Source organism: Pelophylax lessonae, assembly GCF_965119305.1.
Source record: "Pelophylax lessonae genome assembly, chromosome: 7".
Taxonomy (NCBI): Eukaryota; Metazoa; Chordata; class Amphibia; order Anura; family Ranidae; genus Pelophylax; species Pelophylax lessonae.
In genome coordinates, this window is record NC_138774.1 from 291,501,672 (window position 1) to 291,515,913 (window position 14,242).

Consider the following 14,242-nt stretch of genomic DNA (forward strand, 5'->3'; position numbering starts at 1 on the left):
TGGCCCGGCGAGTCTTGTGTTTGACAAGTGTGAACTACAATCTGTCAGATGGTCACCCAAGTCAAAGAAAAGAAAGAGTTATTGGTCCCTTGTCTATGCGGTCTGCAAGATATCATGACTATCTGCTCGGTGTTTGGACCTGCATCTGGTAAAGTGAAGTCTTCCAGCATCAATTTTGTGACTCTGAGATGTTACATAACCAAATGCAGAGGGCTGCAAGGAAGTCAATACTGGACTGGAATGCTGAAATGGGTTGGGCTCATTTGTTAAAGCAGGGGTGGGGAACCTTTTTTCTGCCAAGGGCCATTTCGGTATTTATAAAATCATTCGGGGGCCGTACAAAATGATCAACTTATAAATTAGCCTGTTATATTTGGTCAAACATTTAATTAACTCACCCCTAATGTGATGGTTGCAACTGCTTCTCTTTGGTGAGGTGTGTGAGGTTAGCTGGTATTGATGATGTTGCTACTCGCAACTGGTTTTCCAGGTTTGCGTCGGTCAGTCTGGAGCGCAATCGACTTTTTGTGGTGGTAAGTTTTGAAAAGAACTGCTGGCGGGTACAGCTGGCTGGTACTGCTGATGGGTACAGCTGGCTGGTACTGCTGGTGGGTACTGCTGGCTCAAGCTGGTACTGCATGCTTGAACTGTGCTGTGGGTACTGCTGGCTGGTACTGCTGGTTCTGGCTGCTACTGCTGTGGGTACTGCTGGTTCTGGCTGCTACTGCTGTGTGTGCTGCTGGAGGGAAATGCTGGCTAGGAAACGTGACTACCAAACGTGACTACCAATCATTGTAACGTTGTGGTGCCCTTTTAGCCCACAGAAAATAGTCCCCACCCCAACCAGTTGGTTGTGTATGGCTCCCAATCCTCCTTTTGTCCATTGAGATCTAAATCTAGCAAAGATTCAGAATTTACTTCTCAGTTTTATAGCAGGCACAACATGTGTAACCCATGCTGGGTGCAAAAATAGACTACATGCTGTGAAAAGATGAAGATCTTTGCAGCGCAAGGAGGTGTAAATACAAGAAAAGATAATGGTCTGAATGGACAATGGAGTTTGCTGGCATACGACCACCCAGGGAGAAATGGCACAATGTAAGTTGTTTTCATAGGGACGGAAATGGCTTCAACAACGTCCTTAAAGGTTCTCTTTTAACAGAAAAGATGAGCCAGAAAAATGCTGTTATTTCCTACTACAAGTAAGAGATAAAGGCAAGGACATTTACAACAACATGACAGAAATTTCTGCCAAGAACAGCAAACTGCTCAATGCATATTGCAAAAAAACACAATAATGATGTAATCCCTAAAGGAAACATACATTTTATGACAGAGTAGATTAAAGAGTGGCATTGGCTCAAGAACTAATGGGCACCATTAAATGGGAGGTCAACCAGCCACAAATTGAGGAAACCCTAGCAATCTCTGGAGGAACCGTAGAGCTACTTGGTACCCTGGTTGAGAATGACTGTATTAGATCACAAAGAGTGGCAGTGGCTCCAGAACTATCTGGGCTTCATCAGATGGGAGGTCAATCAGTCACAACTCAAGGAACCACTAGCAATCTCTGGAAGAACCCTAGGGCTCCTTGGTACCCTGATTGAGAATATCTGACTGTATTTAGTCAAAAAGAGTTGTAGTGGCTCCAGAACTATGTGGGCCTTATCAGATGGGAGGTCAATCAGTCACAACTGAAGGAACCTCTAGCAATCTCTGGAGGAACCCTAGGGCTCCTTGGTACCCTGGTTGAGAATGACAGACTGTATTTGGTAAAAAAGTGTTGCAGTGGCTCCAGAAATATCTGGGCTTCATCAATGGGGGGTCAATCAGCCACAAATCGAGGAACCCCTAGCAATCTCTGGAGGAACCCTAGAGCTCCTTGGTACGCTGGTTGAGAATGGATGTATTAGATCAAAAAGAATGGCAGAGGCTCCAGAACTGTTTGGGCTTCATCAGATGGGATGTCAATCAGTCACAACTCAAGGAACCCCTAGCAATCTCTGGAGGAACCCTAGAGTTCCTTGGTACGCTGGTTGAGAATAACTGTATTAGATAAAAAAGAATGGCAGAGGCTCCAGAACTGTCTGGGCTTTATCAGATGGGATGTCAATCAGTCACAACTCAAGGAACCCCTAGCAATCTCTGGATGAACCCTAGGGCTCCTTGGTACCCTGGTTGAGAATGACTGTATTAGATCAAAAAGAGTGTCAGTGGCTCCAGAACTATTAGGGCTTCATCTAATGAGAGGCCAATCATCCACAACTCAAGGAACCCCTAGAATTGTCTGGAGGAACCCTAGGGATCCTTGGCACCTTGGTTTAGAATGACTGTATTATATCACAAAGAGTGTCAGTGGATCCAGAACTATCTGGGCTTCATCAAATGGGAGGCCAATCATTCAAAACTCAAGGAACCCCTAGCAATCTCTGGAGGAACCCTAGGGAACCTTGGTACCCTGGTTGAGAATTACTGTTAGATTAAAAATAGTGTCAGTGGCTCCAGAACTACCTGGGCACCATCAAATGGGAGGTCAATCAGTAATGGTTCAAAAAAACCCTTGCAATCTCTGGGGGAACCTCAGGGTTCCTTGGTACCCTAGTTGAGAATGACTGTGTTAGATCAAACAGACTGGCAGAGGCTCCAGAACTATCTGGGCTCCACCAAATGTGATGTCAATCAGCCACAACTCAAGGAACATCTAGAAATCTCTGGGGGAACCCTAGTTAAGAATGACTGCTATACAGTATGAATGAATAACATCACATTTTATTACATAAGTGCAAAGAAATACCCAAGAGATATGGGTAGCATTGCTCAGCTATTACTCAAGAGGTTCAATAGCTAAGACAAGTATGCTGGTGCTTTGGGCAGGTGTCAGGAATCTGCAGCAAGGATGGCCAAATCTGCATAGCTACATTAGGAAACTGGGACCAGACTATATAAATATAAATAAAAGTGCATTTATTAAAAACAAAAGACATACAAACACCAGCAAACAAGGATATAAGTGAACCAAAAACCCAGTGACAAAATACCTAGCTAAATGACCTAACAGAATAACAGAAATCCTAACTATATCTAACTATACACCAGTGGTCTCCAAACTGTGGCACTGGGACAGGATGTGGCCATCTGCTTGCCTTTATCTGGCCCTTGGGGCACTATTTGACCAACTGACACCAATGATGGGGCACCATTTTCCCTACTGGAACCATCAATGGGGCACTATTCCACTAATTGACACCAATGACAGGGCACCATTCCCCCTACTGACACCATCAACGGGGCACTATTCCACAAACTGACACCAATGATGGGGCACCATTCCCCCTACTGACACTATCAATGAGGCACTATTCCACAAATTGACACCAATGATGGGGCACCATTCCCCCTACTGACACCATCAATGGGGCACTATTGCACAAACTGAAACCATTGATGGGGCACTATTCCACAAACTCACACCATTGATGGGGCACCATTCTTCCTACTGACACCATCAATGGGACAATATTCCATAAACTGACACCAATGATGGGGCACCCTTCCCCCTACTGACACCATCAATGGGGCACAATTTTTCTCATTGATATCAACAATGGGGCACTATTCCTCTCATTGAAAAGCACTAATGGGGCGCTGATGCAGCTGCATTTTCTCCTCCCACTGGCCACCTTCCGGTCCCCCTAAAGCCTGAAGGACAGTAAACTGGTCCGTTGCAAATGAGAGGGCACCATTGACGGGCACCATTCCCCTATTGACACCATCAATGGGACACAATTACACAAACTGACACCAATGATGGGGCACCATTCCCCCTACTGACACCATCAATGGGGCACTATTCCACAAACTGACACCAATGACGGGGCACCATTCCCCCTAGTGACACCATCAATGGGACACAATTACACAAACTGACACCAATGATGGGGCACCATTCCCCCTACTGACACCATCAATGGGGCACTATTCCACAAACTGACACCAATGACGGGGCACCATTCCCCCTAGTGACACCATCAATGGGGCACTATTCCACAAATTGACACCAATGATGGGGCACCATTCCCCCTACTGACATCATCAATGGGGCACAATTTTTAGCACTGATATCAACAATGGGGCACTATTCCGCTAATTAAAAGCAGCGATGGGGTGCTGATGTTTTCTACTCTGAAAGCCACATTCCGGTCCCCCTAAAGCCTGAAGGACAGTAAACTGGTCCTTTGCTTAGAAAGTCTGGAGACCCCTGCTATATAGCATATATACAAATAGGGAACGCAGGAAAGCAAGGTAAAACTGGAGGTGGTGAGAACATATAGCAAGGGGGAAGCAAAACTAGGATCAGGAGGAGGGGTTCGTAGGGATAAGGAAGCAGGGTTCAATACAAGTATGAGGCAAAGAGCATGATCAAACAGCAGGAATAAGGTAACAGCCAGGAGTATCTGGCAGCAAGCAAAATACTGGAGCAAGGTGTAACAGCAAAAGAAGGGACTAAATATCCTCCCACCAGCCAGAACCAGGTGGAGCTGATAACTGGGATCTGCTGGTTGCTGGGAGACACCTGCTGGTGGACACTGGAAATAAAAACTCCCCCCTTTGGGAAGCAGAGTGGCACCAGCAGATGATCCAGGTCCTGACAACAGCAGAACAGCCCACTACTGCTAAAGGAACCCCTAGCAACCTTATAGGAATCTTGGTTAAAAAAATTGCTTAACATATATACAATAAATTGCCTTCGCTTGAATCTTCACTCTGGACTCTCATTCAGACTTTAGCGCAGTATTAATTTTTTTTCCAAATGTATTTCCTGTTTTCAGGTACCGGAGCCTGAAACAATTTGGAGTGGATATTTGCCAGACCTGTTTCCTTACTGGGCAAGCAAGCAAAGGAAGCAAACTCCATTATCCAATCATGGAATATTACACAACGGTATTTTCTATTTTTTTTTTTTAAGGGAGAGCATAGACATATTCAAACTGGAATGGTCTTGTAATGTTCGACGCATTTCGCCTCTAATCCAAGTGACTTCCTCCATTGTAACATGTGAGGGGAAGGAAAGGAATGGGGCACTGGAAAACAAGGGGTCATAGTTTGGCTTGCAGTTCCACTTTTTGGCCAATGAAGGAAGCAACAAAGGCAGTTGTATATAGTCCATAAAAGATTTATAGAAGTAAAAGAAATAAAATATACAATAAGTAAATCAAATAAATCCAATCATAGAATATTACACAATGTTATTTAATGTAGAGGGAGCCTATAGACCAGTGATGGCGAACCTTGTTTTCCAAGATGTTTTGGAACTACATTTCCCATGATGCTAAACTACACTGCAGAGTGCATGAGCATCATGGGAAATGTAGTTCCAACACATCTGGGGTGCGAAGGTTCGCCATCACTGCTATAGATAGACACACAAAAAACTGGACTTGTCCTGTAATGTTGAACGCGTTTCACCTCTAATCCAAGTAGCTTCCTCAGTTCTAACATGTGAGCAGAGGTCGTAGGTTGGCTTGGAGGTCGTAGGTTGGCTTGGAGATCCACTTTTTGACCAAGGAAGAAAGCAAAAAGGCAGTTGTAAATAGTCCAGAAAAGATTTATAGAAATAAAGTAAGTAAACCGAGAAAATCCAATCATGGAATATTACTGAACATTATTCATTTTAAAGGGAGCCCATAGACCAGCCTTTCTCAACCTATCCAACACAGAGGAACCCTTGAAATAATTTTCAGGTCTCAGGGAACCCCTGCTAAAGAGGACTATGCCTACAACTCACGATACATTAGTGTGATGGTCCGTGGGATGAACTCTCTTTACATTTGTGGACATTGGGAAGAATTAATTACCTTCTTCCAGATAGCTAAAAAGATGAATGGTGTCAGGGGGAACTTATCTGAGAGGCAGAAATGCCCATTGCTCAAGGAACCCCTAGCAACCTCTGGAGGAACCCTGGTTGAGAAACACTGCCATAGACAGACCCATTCAACTGAACTGGTCCTGTAATGTTGGACACATTTCTACTCTAATCCAAGTGGCTTTGTCAGTTCTAACATGTGAGCCGAAGGAAAGGAATAGGGCGCTCGAGCACAGAGGTCGTAGGTTGGCTTGGAGATCCACTTTTTGACCAAGGAAGAAAGCAAAAAGGCAGTTGTAAATAGTCCAGAAAAGATTTATAGAAATAAAATAAGTAACCCGAGAAAATCCAATCATGGAATATTACTCAACATTATTTATTTTAAAGGGAGCCCATAGGCCAGCCTTTCTCCAACTTTTTCAACCCAGAGGAACCCTTGAAATAATTTTCAGGTCTCAGGGAGCCCCCGCTAAAAATGACTATACCTACAACTCACGATACAATGGATGAATGCTCCTTACACTTGTGGACATGGGGAAGAATTACCTTCTTACAGATAGCTAAAAAGATCAATGGTGTCGGGGGAACTTATCTGAGAGGCAGAAACTGCCCATTGCTCAAGGAACCCCTAGCAACCTCTGGAGGAACCCTAGGGTTTCATGCAACCCTGGTTGAGAAACACTGCCATAGACAGATACATTCAACTGGACTGGTCCTGTAATGTTGGACGCATTTCGCCTCTAATACAAGTATAGCTTTCTCAGTTCTAATGTGTGAGCGGAAGGAAAGGAATGGGGCGCTGGAGAATAGGGGCACTTTTAGACCAAGGAAGAAAGCAAAAAGGCAGTTGTATATAATCCATAAATAAATAAAAGTTTCAAATAAAAATAAATCCAATACATAATGTATTGGATTTCATTTTATTTGAAACTTTTATTTATTTATGGATTATATACAACTGCCTTTTTTCTTTCTTCCTTGGTGAAAATATATATTTATTTAAATACATTTATTTATAAATGTATTTAAAAAAAATATTTTCAATAAATGTATTTTTATTTTTTAAAGCATTCTATTTTATATAAATTTTATTTTTAATGTTTTTTTTTTTTTTCTTAAAAAAAATAAAACCAACAGGTTTCAGAGGGCTGCAAAAGGTCCAGTTTCTTAATGGACTAGAAGAGATAATATAAAAAAAAAAACAACAGATTATAGATGCTATATATATATATATACATACACATATATACATATATATACATATATATATATATATATATATATATACTACTTGAACCTGCAAAAGGGAAATCTTTTTATTGAATGTTGCTTCTTAAAGCAAAATAAAATATCAATCAATATCATATCAATAACTAAACAAGAGTAGGGTTAAGTAGTGGGTTATGTTATAATTGTATCCCATTTTATTATATTATGTTTAATTTATTGCTATTTATTGATATACCACTTGAACCTGCAAAAGGGAAACCTTTTTATTGAACGCAACTTCTTAAAGCGATATAAAATAAATATAAATCAAGATCACATCAACAACTAAGCAAAAGTGGGGGTTAGGTAGCGTGTTATGTAATAAATGTATCCCATCTTATTATATTATCTATGATTTATTGCTATATATATATATATATATAGATATACATACACATATATATATATATATATATATATATATATATATATATATATATATATATATACATACATATATATATATATATATATATATATATATATATATATATATATATATATATATATATATATATATATATATACTACTTGAACCTGCAAAAGGGAAATCTTTTTATTGAATGTAGCTTCTTAAAGCAAAATAAAATATCAATCAATATCATATCAATAACTAAACAAGAGTAGGGTTAAGTAGCGTGTTATGTTATAATTGTTTCCCCTTTTAATATATTATGTATGATTTATTGCAATTTATTGATATACCACTTGAACTTGCAAAAGGGAAACCTTTTTATTGAACGCAACTTCTTAAAGCAATCAAAAAATAACTATAAATCAAGATCATATCAATAACTAAGTAAAAGCGGGGGCTAGGTAGCGTGTTATGTAATACGGTAAATGTATCCCATCTTATTATATTATCTATGATTTATTGCTATATATATATATATATATATATATATATATATATATATATATATATATATATATACATATATACATACTACTTGAACCTGCAAAAGGGAAATCTTTTTATTGAACGGAACTTCTTAAAGCAAAAAAAATAAAAATATCAATCAATATCCTATCAATAACTAAACAAGAGTAGGGTTAAGTAGCGTGTTATGTTATAATTGTTTCCCATTTTATTATATTATGTATGATTTATTGCTATTTATTGATATACCACTTAAAAAAAAAAAAAAGGTTTCCCTTTTGCAGGTTTAACGCAACTTCTTAAAGCAATATAAAATAAATATAAATCAAGATCATATCAATCACTAAGCAAGAGTAGGGTTAAGTAGCCTCTTATGTTATAATTGTATCCCATTTTATGATATTATAGATGATTTATTGCTGTTTATTAATATACCACTTGAACTTGCAAAAGAGAAACCTTTTTATTGAACACAACTTCTAAAAGCGATATAAAATAAATATAATTCAAGATCATATCAATAACAAAGCAAGAGTAGGGTTACATAGCCCGTTATGTTATAATTGTATCCCATTTTATTATAAATTATGTATGATTTATTGCTATTTAATAATATACCACTTAAACCTGCAAAAGGAAAACCTTTTTATTGAACGCAACTTCTTAACCACTTAAGCCCCGGAGGATTTTCCTGCTAAAAGACCAGGGGGTATTTTGCGATTCGGCACTGCGTGATTTTAACGGACAATCGCGCGGTCGTGCGACGCTGTACCTAAACGAATTTGACGTCCTTTTTTTCCCACAAACAGAGCTTTCTTTTGGTGGTATTTGATCACCTGTACGATTTTTTGATCACGCGCTATAAACAAAAAAAGAGCGACAATTTTGCAAAAATAACAATATTTTTCACATTTTTTTATATGAAATTCCCCAAAAAAAAAATGTAAAAATCAAAATTTTTTAACATTTTCAGCCAATTTGTTTTATCCTACCTATGTTTGGTAAAAAAATCGCAAAAAGCGTATTTTGATTGGTTTGCGCAAAAGTTATCGCGTTTACTAACAAAGGGAAAGATTTTTGTCATTTTTGTTGTTTTTTTTTTAACGCGTAATGGCGGCGATCTGCGATTTTTTTTGCGGTACTGCGACATTGCGGCGGACAGATCGGACCCTTGACTGACATTTTTGACACTTTTGGGGTTACCAGTGACATTACTGCAGTAATCAGTGCTATATATATGCACTGTTACTGTAAAAATACACTGGCAGTGAAGGGGTTAACTTTATTTGGGAGGGAGGGGCTGTGTGTGTCCCTAGGGGCGTGATTCTTACTGTGATTGGCTGTGGCTCTAGCTGTAAGGACACTGATCAACGGATCTACATACCAGATCCGTGTAATCAGTGTCTTTACAGCGATGAGAATGACAGGCAGCTTGTTTACACAAGCTGCCTGACATTCTCCCTCTTCCCCCGACGATCGCCGAGTGGCCGGCGGACATCGGGTCCGCTGGTCACACGCGCGGGGGGGTGCGTGACCGCGCGGGAGCGGGAGCGCGCCTCCGCGGGCGCGCGCTCGCTCCCCAGACCCTCCCAGGCTAGTGACGTTAATTAACGTCACTCTGCCTGGCAGGGGCTGACCGCCGCAGTAAATCTACTTGCGGCGGTCGGCAAGCAGTTAACCACTTGCCGACCGCCGCACGACTATCTACGTCGGCGGTCAGCCCCTCACAGGCAAAGTGACGTAGGGCTACGTCACTAGCTTGTGAGGGTCTCGGGAGCGAGTGCGCGCCGCCGGAGGCGCGCTCCCGCTCCCGCATGGTCACGGACCCCCCCGCGCGTGTGACCGGCGGACCCGATGTCCGCCGGTCACTCTGCGATCGGCGGGGGAGAGGGAGAAAGTCAGGCGGCTTGTGTAAACAAGCTGCCTGTCATTCTCCCCTGTGTATGAAGGATGATCATACGGTTCTACTATGTAGAACCGTTGATCACTCTTCATACATCTGAAGCCACAGCCAATCACAGTAGAAAGCACGCCCCTAGGGACACACATAGCCCCTCCCTTTCAAATAAACTTAACCCCTTCACTGCCAGTGTATTTTTACAGTAACAGTGCATATTTATAGCACTGATTACTGTAGTAATGTCACTGGTAACCCCAAAAGTGGCAAAAATGTCAGTCAAGGGTCCGATCTGTCCGCCGCAATGTCGCAGTACCGCAAAAAAAATCGCAGATCGCCGCCATTACGTGTTAAAAAAAACAACAAAAAAAATGACAAAAATCTTTCCCTTTGTTAGTAAACGCGATAACTTTTGCGCAAACCAATCAAAATACGCTTTTTGCAATTTTTTTTACCAAACATATGTAGCGTAAAACAAATTGGCTGAAAATGTTAAAAAATTTTGATTTTTACATTTTTTTGGGGGGGGGGAATTTCATATAAAAAAATGTGAAAAATATTGCTATTTTTGCAAAATTTACGCTCTTTTTTTGTTTATAGCGCATGATCAAAAAATCGCACAGGTGATCAAATACCACCAAAAGAAAGCTCTGTTTGTGGGAAAAAAAGGACGCCAAATTCGTTTAGGTACAGCGTCGCACGACCGCGCAATTGTCCATTAAAGTCACGCAGTGCCGAATCGCAAAATACCCCCTGGTCAGGAAGGGGGTAAAATCTTCCGGGGCTTAAGTGGTTAAAGCAATATGAAATAAATATAAATCAAGATCATATTGATAACTAAGCAAGAGTAGGGTTAAGTAGTGTCTTATGTTATAATTGTTTCTCATTTTATTGTATTATGTATAATTTATTGCTATTTTTTTTTTTTTAAATCTTTTTCTTGAAAGCAACTTCTAAGAAAAATCTTTTCCTGACTTTATACGACTGGCTCGGTTTAGTTATATGATATTTTTTAGAACATAGATAATGTCTGTAAAGGTGCAAAGATATGAAGTTCTTCAGACCGTCTTGCTGTTCAGCAATAAAAAAAAAAACCCCCACTGTGAAGTTTAGCTCTTCTCTATTATATTTTTTTTCTTTGTTTCTATAACAGCATATCATTTTTTATTTTTTTTGCAGACAACCTCGGGAGAGAAAATGAGGGATTTTGCAACCACTCTGAAAAATAAATTTAGGACGCGTCAGTATTTTAGTCGCCACCCGCTGCGAGGCTACCTTCCTGTGCAGTCCATGCTTGAGGCTGAAGTTATTGACACCGACACGTAAGGAACATTGGAGATATTGTTACATATATGTTATGGACGTTGTATATACTGTATATTGCTGGGCATTAGCGGGTAAGATTGTGGACGTTCTATAGATGTACAGCCTCATTTTTTCACCCACACATAGTGAAGAGCTCCATCGCATACTAGCTCATTATGAAATACTTACCTTAAAACGAAGCCCCGACATGGACCTCCGGACACCGCTGTGGGAGCTGACATTCTCCCTCGGCGTCTCTTCCGGGTTCGGCGGCTCCGGCGCTGTGAGTGGCCAGAGCCGCAATGACGTCACTTTCCCGGCAAGTGCCCGGCATGGAACTCTGAAGGTCCGCCAGACCTTCAGAGCGCATGCGCTACTAGCATCAGCGGCTGCATGCAGGGCAAATATCTCCTAAACCGTGCAGGTTTAGGAGATATTAATTGTACCTACAGGTAAGCCTGTAGGTAAAAGTCACAAAAATTAGTATAATACCACTTTAAATTTGGTGTTATCGCTCTCACTCTCTCATACTGGTCACTGGAAGTTCAACATGGCACCTCATGGCAAAGAACTCTCTGAGGATCTGAAAAAAAGAATTGTTGCTCTACATAAAGATGGCCAAGGCTATAAGAAGATTGCCAAGACCCTGAAACTGAGCTGCAGCACGGTGGCCAAGACCATACAGCGGTTTAACAGGACAGGTTCCACTCAGAACAGGCCTCGCAATGGTCGGCCAAAGTAGTTGAGTGCACGTGCTCAGCGTCATATCCAGAGGTTGTCTTTGGGAAATAGACGTATGAGTGCTGCCAGCATTGCTGCAGAGGTTGAAGGGGTGGGGGGTCAGCCTGTCAGTGCTCAGACCATACGCCGCACACTCCATCAAATTGGTCTGCATGGCTGTTGTCCCAGAAGGAAGCCTCTTCTAAAGATGATGCACAAGAAAGCCTGCAAACAGTTTGCTGAAGACAAGCAGACTAAGGACATGGATTACTGGAACCATCTCCTGTGGTCTGATGAGACCAAGATAAACTTATTTGGTTCAGATGGTGTCACGGATGTGTGGCGGCAAGCAGGTGAGGAGTACAAAGATAAGTGTGTCTTGCCTACAGTCAAGCATGGTGGTGGGAGTGTCATGGTCTGGGGCTGCATGAGTGCTGCCGGCACTGGGGAGCTACAGTTCATTGAGGGAACCATGAATGCCAACATGTACTGTGACATACTGAAGCAGAGCATGATCCCCTCCCTTCATAGACTGGGCGGAAGGGCAGTATTCCAACATGATAACGACCCCAAACACCTCCAAGACGACTACTGCCTTGCTAAAGAAGCTGAGGGTAAAGGGGATGGACTGGTCAAGCATGTCTCCAGACCTAAACCCTATGGAGCATCTGTGCGGCATCCTCAAATCGAAGGTGGAGGAGCGCAAGGTCTCTAACATCCACCAGCTCTGTGATGTCATCATGGAGGAGTGGAAGAGGACTCCAGTGGCAACCTGTGAAGCTCTGGTGAACTCCATGCCCAAGAGGGTTAAGGCAGTGCTGGAAAATAATGGTGGCCACACAAAATATTGACACTTTGGGCCCAATTTGGACATTGTCACTTAGGGGTGTACTCATTTTTGTTGCCAGCGGTTTAGACAGCAAATGTACACTGTTATACAAGCTGTACACTCACTACTTTACATTGTAGCAAAGTGTCATTTCTTCAGTGTTGTCACATGAAAAGATAGGATAAAATATTTACACAAATGTGAGGGATGTACTTACTTTTGTGAGATACTGTAAGTAAGTCACGTACACATATGTAAATGGTGTTAGCACCACACATGTGAGGTATCGCCGCGATCGTTAGAACAAGAGCAATAATTCTAGCGCTAGATCTCCTCTGTAACTCTAAACTGGTAACCTGTAAAAGTGTTTAAAATTTTTAAGATTTTTAAGTACCGTAGTTTGTCACCATTCCTTGAGTGTGACACGTTAGGTATCTATTTACTTGGTGTAACATCATCTTTCACATTTTACAATAAAATTGGGGTAAATATTGGGGGTTTTCTTTCATTAAAATGTATTTTTCCCCAAAAAAATGCAAAATACCACGTCACATAAACAAATTTCAATAATTGCCATTTTATTCCCTAGGGTCTCTGCTAAAAAAATAAAAGTATAATATTTGGGGGTTCTATGTGATTTTCTAGCAAAAATGCTGATATAAACTTTTAAACAACTAGTGCCAGAAAAAGCCTGGTCAGCAAGTGGTTAAATGGGAATTATAAAAAAAAAAAAAAATGGTTTGTTAAAACCACAATCGCTTTTTTTTTTTTTTAATAATAATCCTTTATACCGACTTTTGGAATTTACAAATACAGCAATTAAAAAATTGGATGAAAGGTTTAGCACTGGGAAATACTTTTTGTATAGTATTTAAAAAAGTATTAAAAAGTATTAAAAGTATTTAAAAAAATGTAAAAAGTAGTGCATTTTTTTATACAACTATATAGATCAAACAACAATGAGGGACAAATGAGGAGGAAAGAGGGACAGAGGGACTTTGTTCCAAATCCGGGACAGTCCCTCCAAATCTGGGACAGTCCCTCCAAATCCGGGACAGTCTCTCCAAATCCGGGACAGTCCCTCCCAATCCGGGACAGTCCCTCCCCATCCGGGACAGTCCCTCGAAATCCGGGACAGATGGGAGCTATGGAGATGTATGGCCTTGGTTTTTTTGCCCACACATAGTGAAAAGCTGCAGGGTTGGTGTCTTATCAAGATCTGAGAAAACAACAAAGTTTGTTTCCTCCATTTCAATGTTTATTCTCATGTAATTTACTATTTCCATTATTTATTTGTGACAGGTCCTTGTCCTCCCCAATGCTCCCCCATGCTGATACACATTCAAGGATAGAGCACTTTGCTAGCAGGTTTGTATCATTTTACTCAGACGATGCCTTTTTTTAAATGCTTCATCTGCAATTTTTCAGTTGATGACATGGACTCATTACCACCTTGCTGCCACTCAGTGTCGGAGGTGG

General features: G+C 41.0%; 1 protein-coding gene across 3 annotated transcripts in view; it reads left to right on the forward strand.

Annotated features, from left to right (window-relative positions):
* Positions 1–14,242, forward strand: part of DRP2 (dystrophin related protein 2) — a 121,041-nt gene that overhangs the window by 70,961 nt on the left and 35,838 nt on the right. For all 3 annotated transcript variants that reach the window (XM_082263338.1, XM_082263339.1, XM_082263340.1), the window contains 3 exons: positions 4,830–4,941; positions 11,089–11,231; positions 14,066–14,131. In XM_082263338.1, coding sequence (XP_082119464.1) covers positions 4,830–4,941; positions 11,089–11,231; positions 14,066–14,131 — 321 coding nt within the window. The remainder of the gene's footprint in view (positions 1–4,829; positions 4,942–11,088; positions 11,232–14,065; positions 14,132–14,242) is intronic.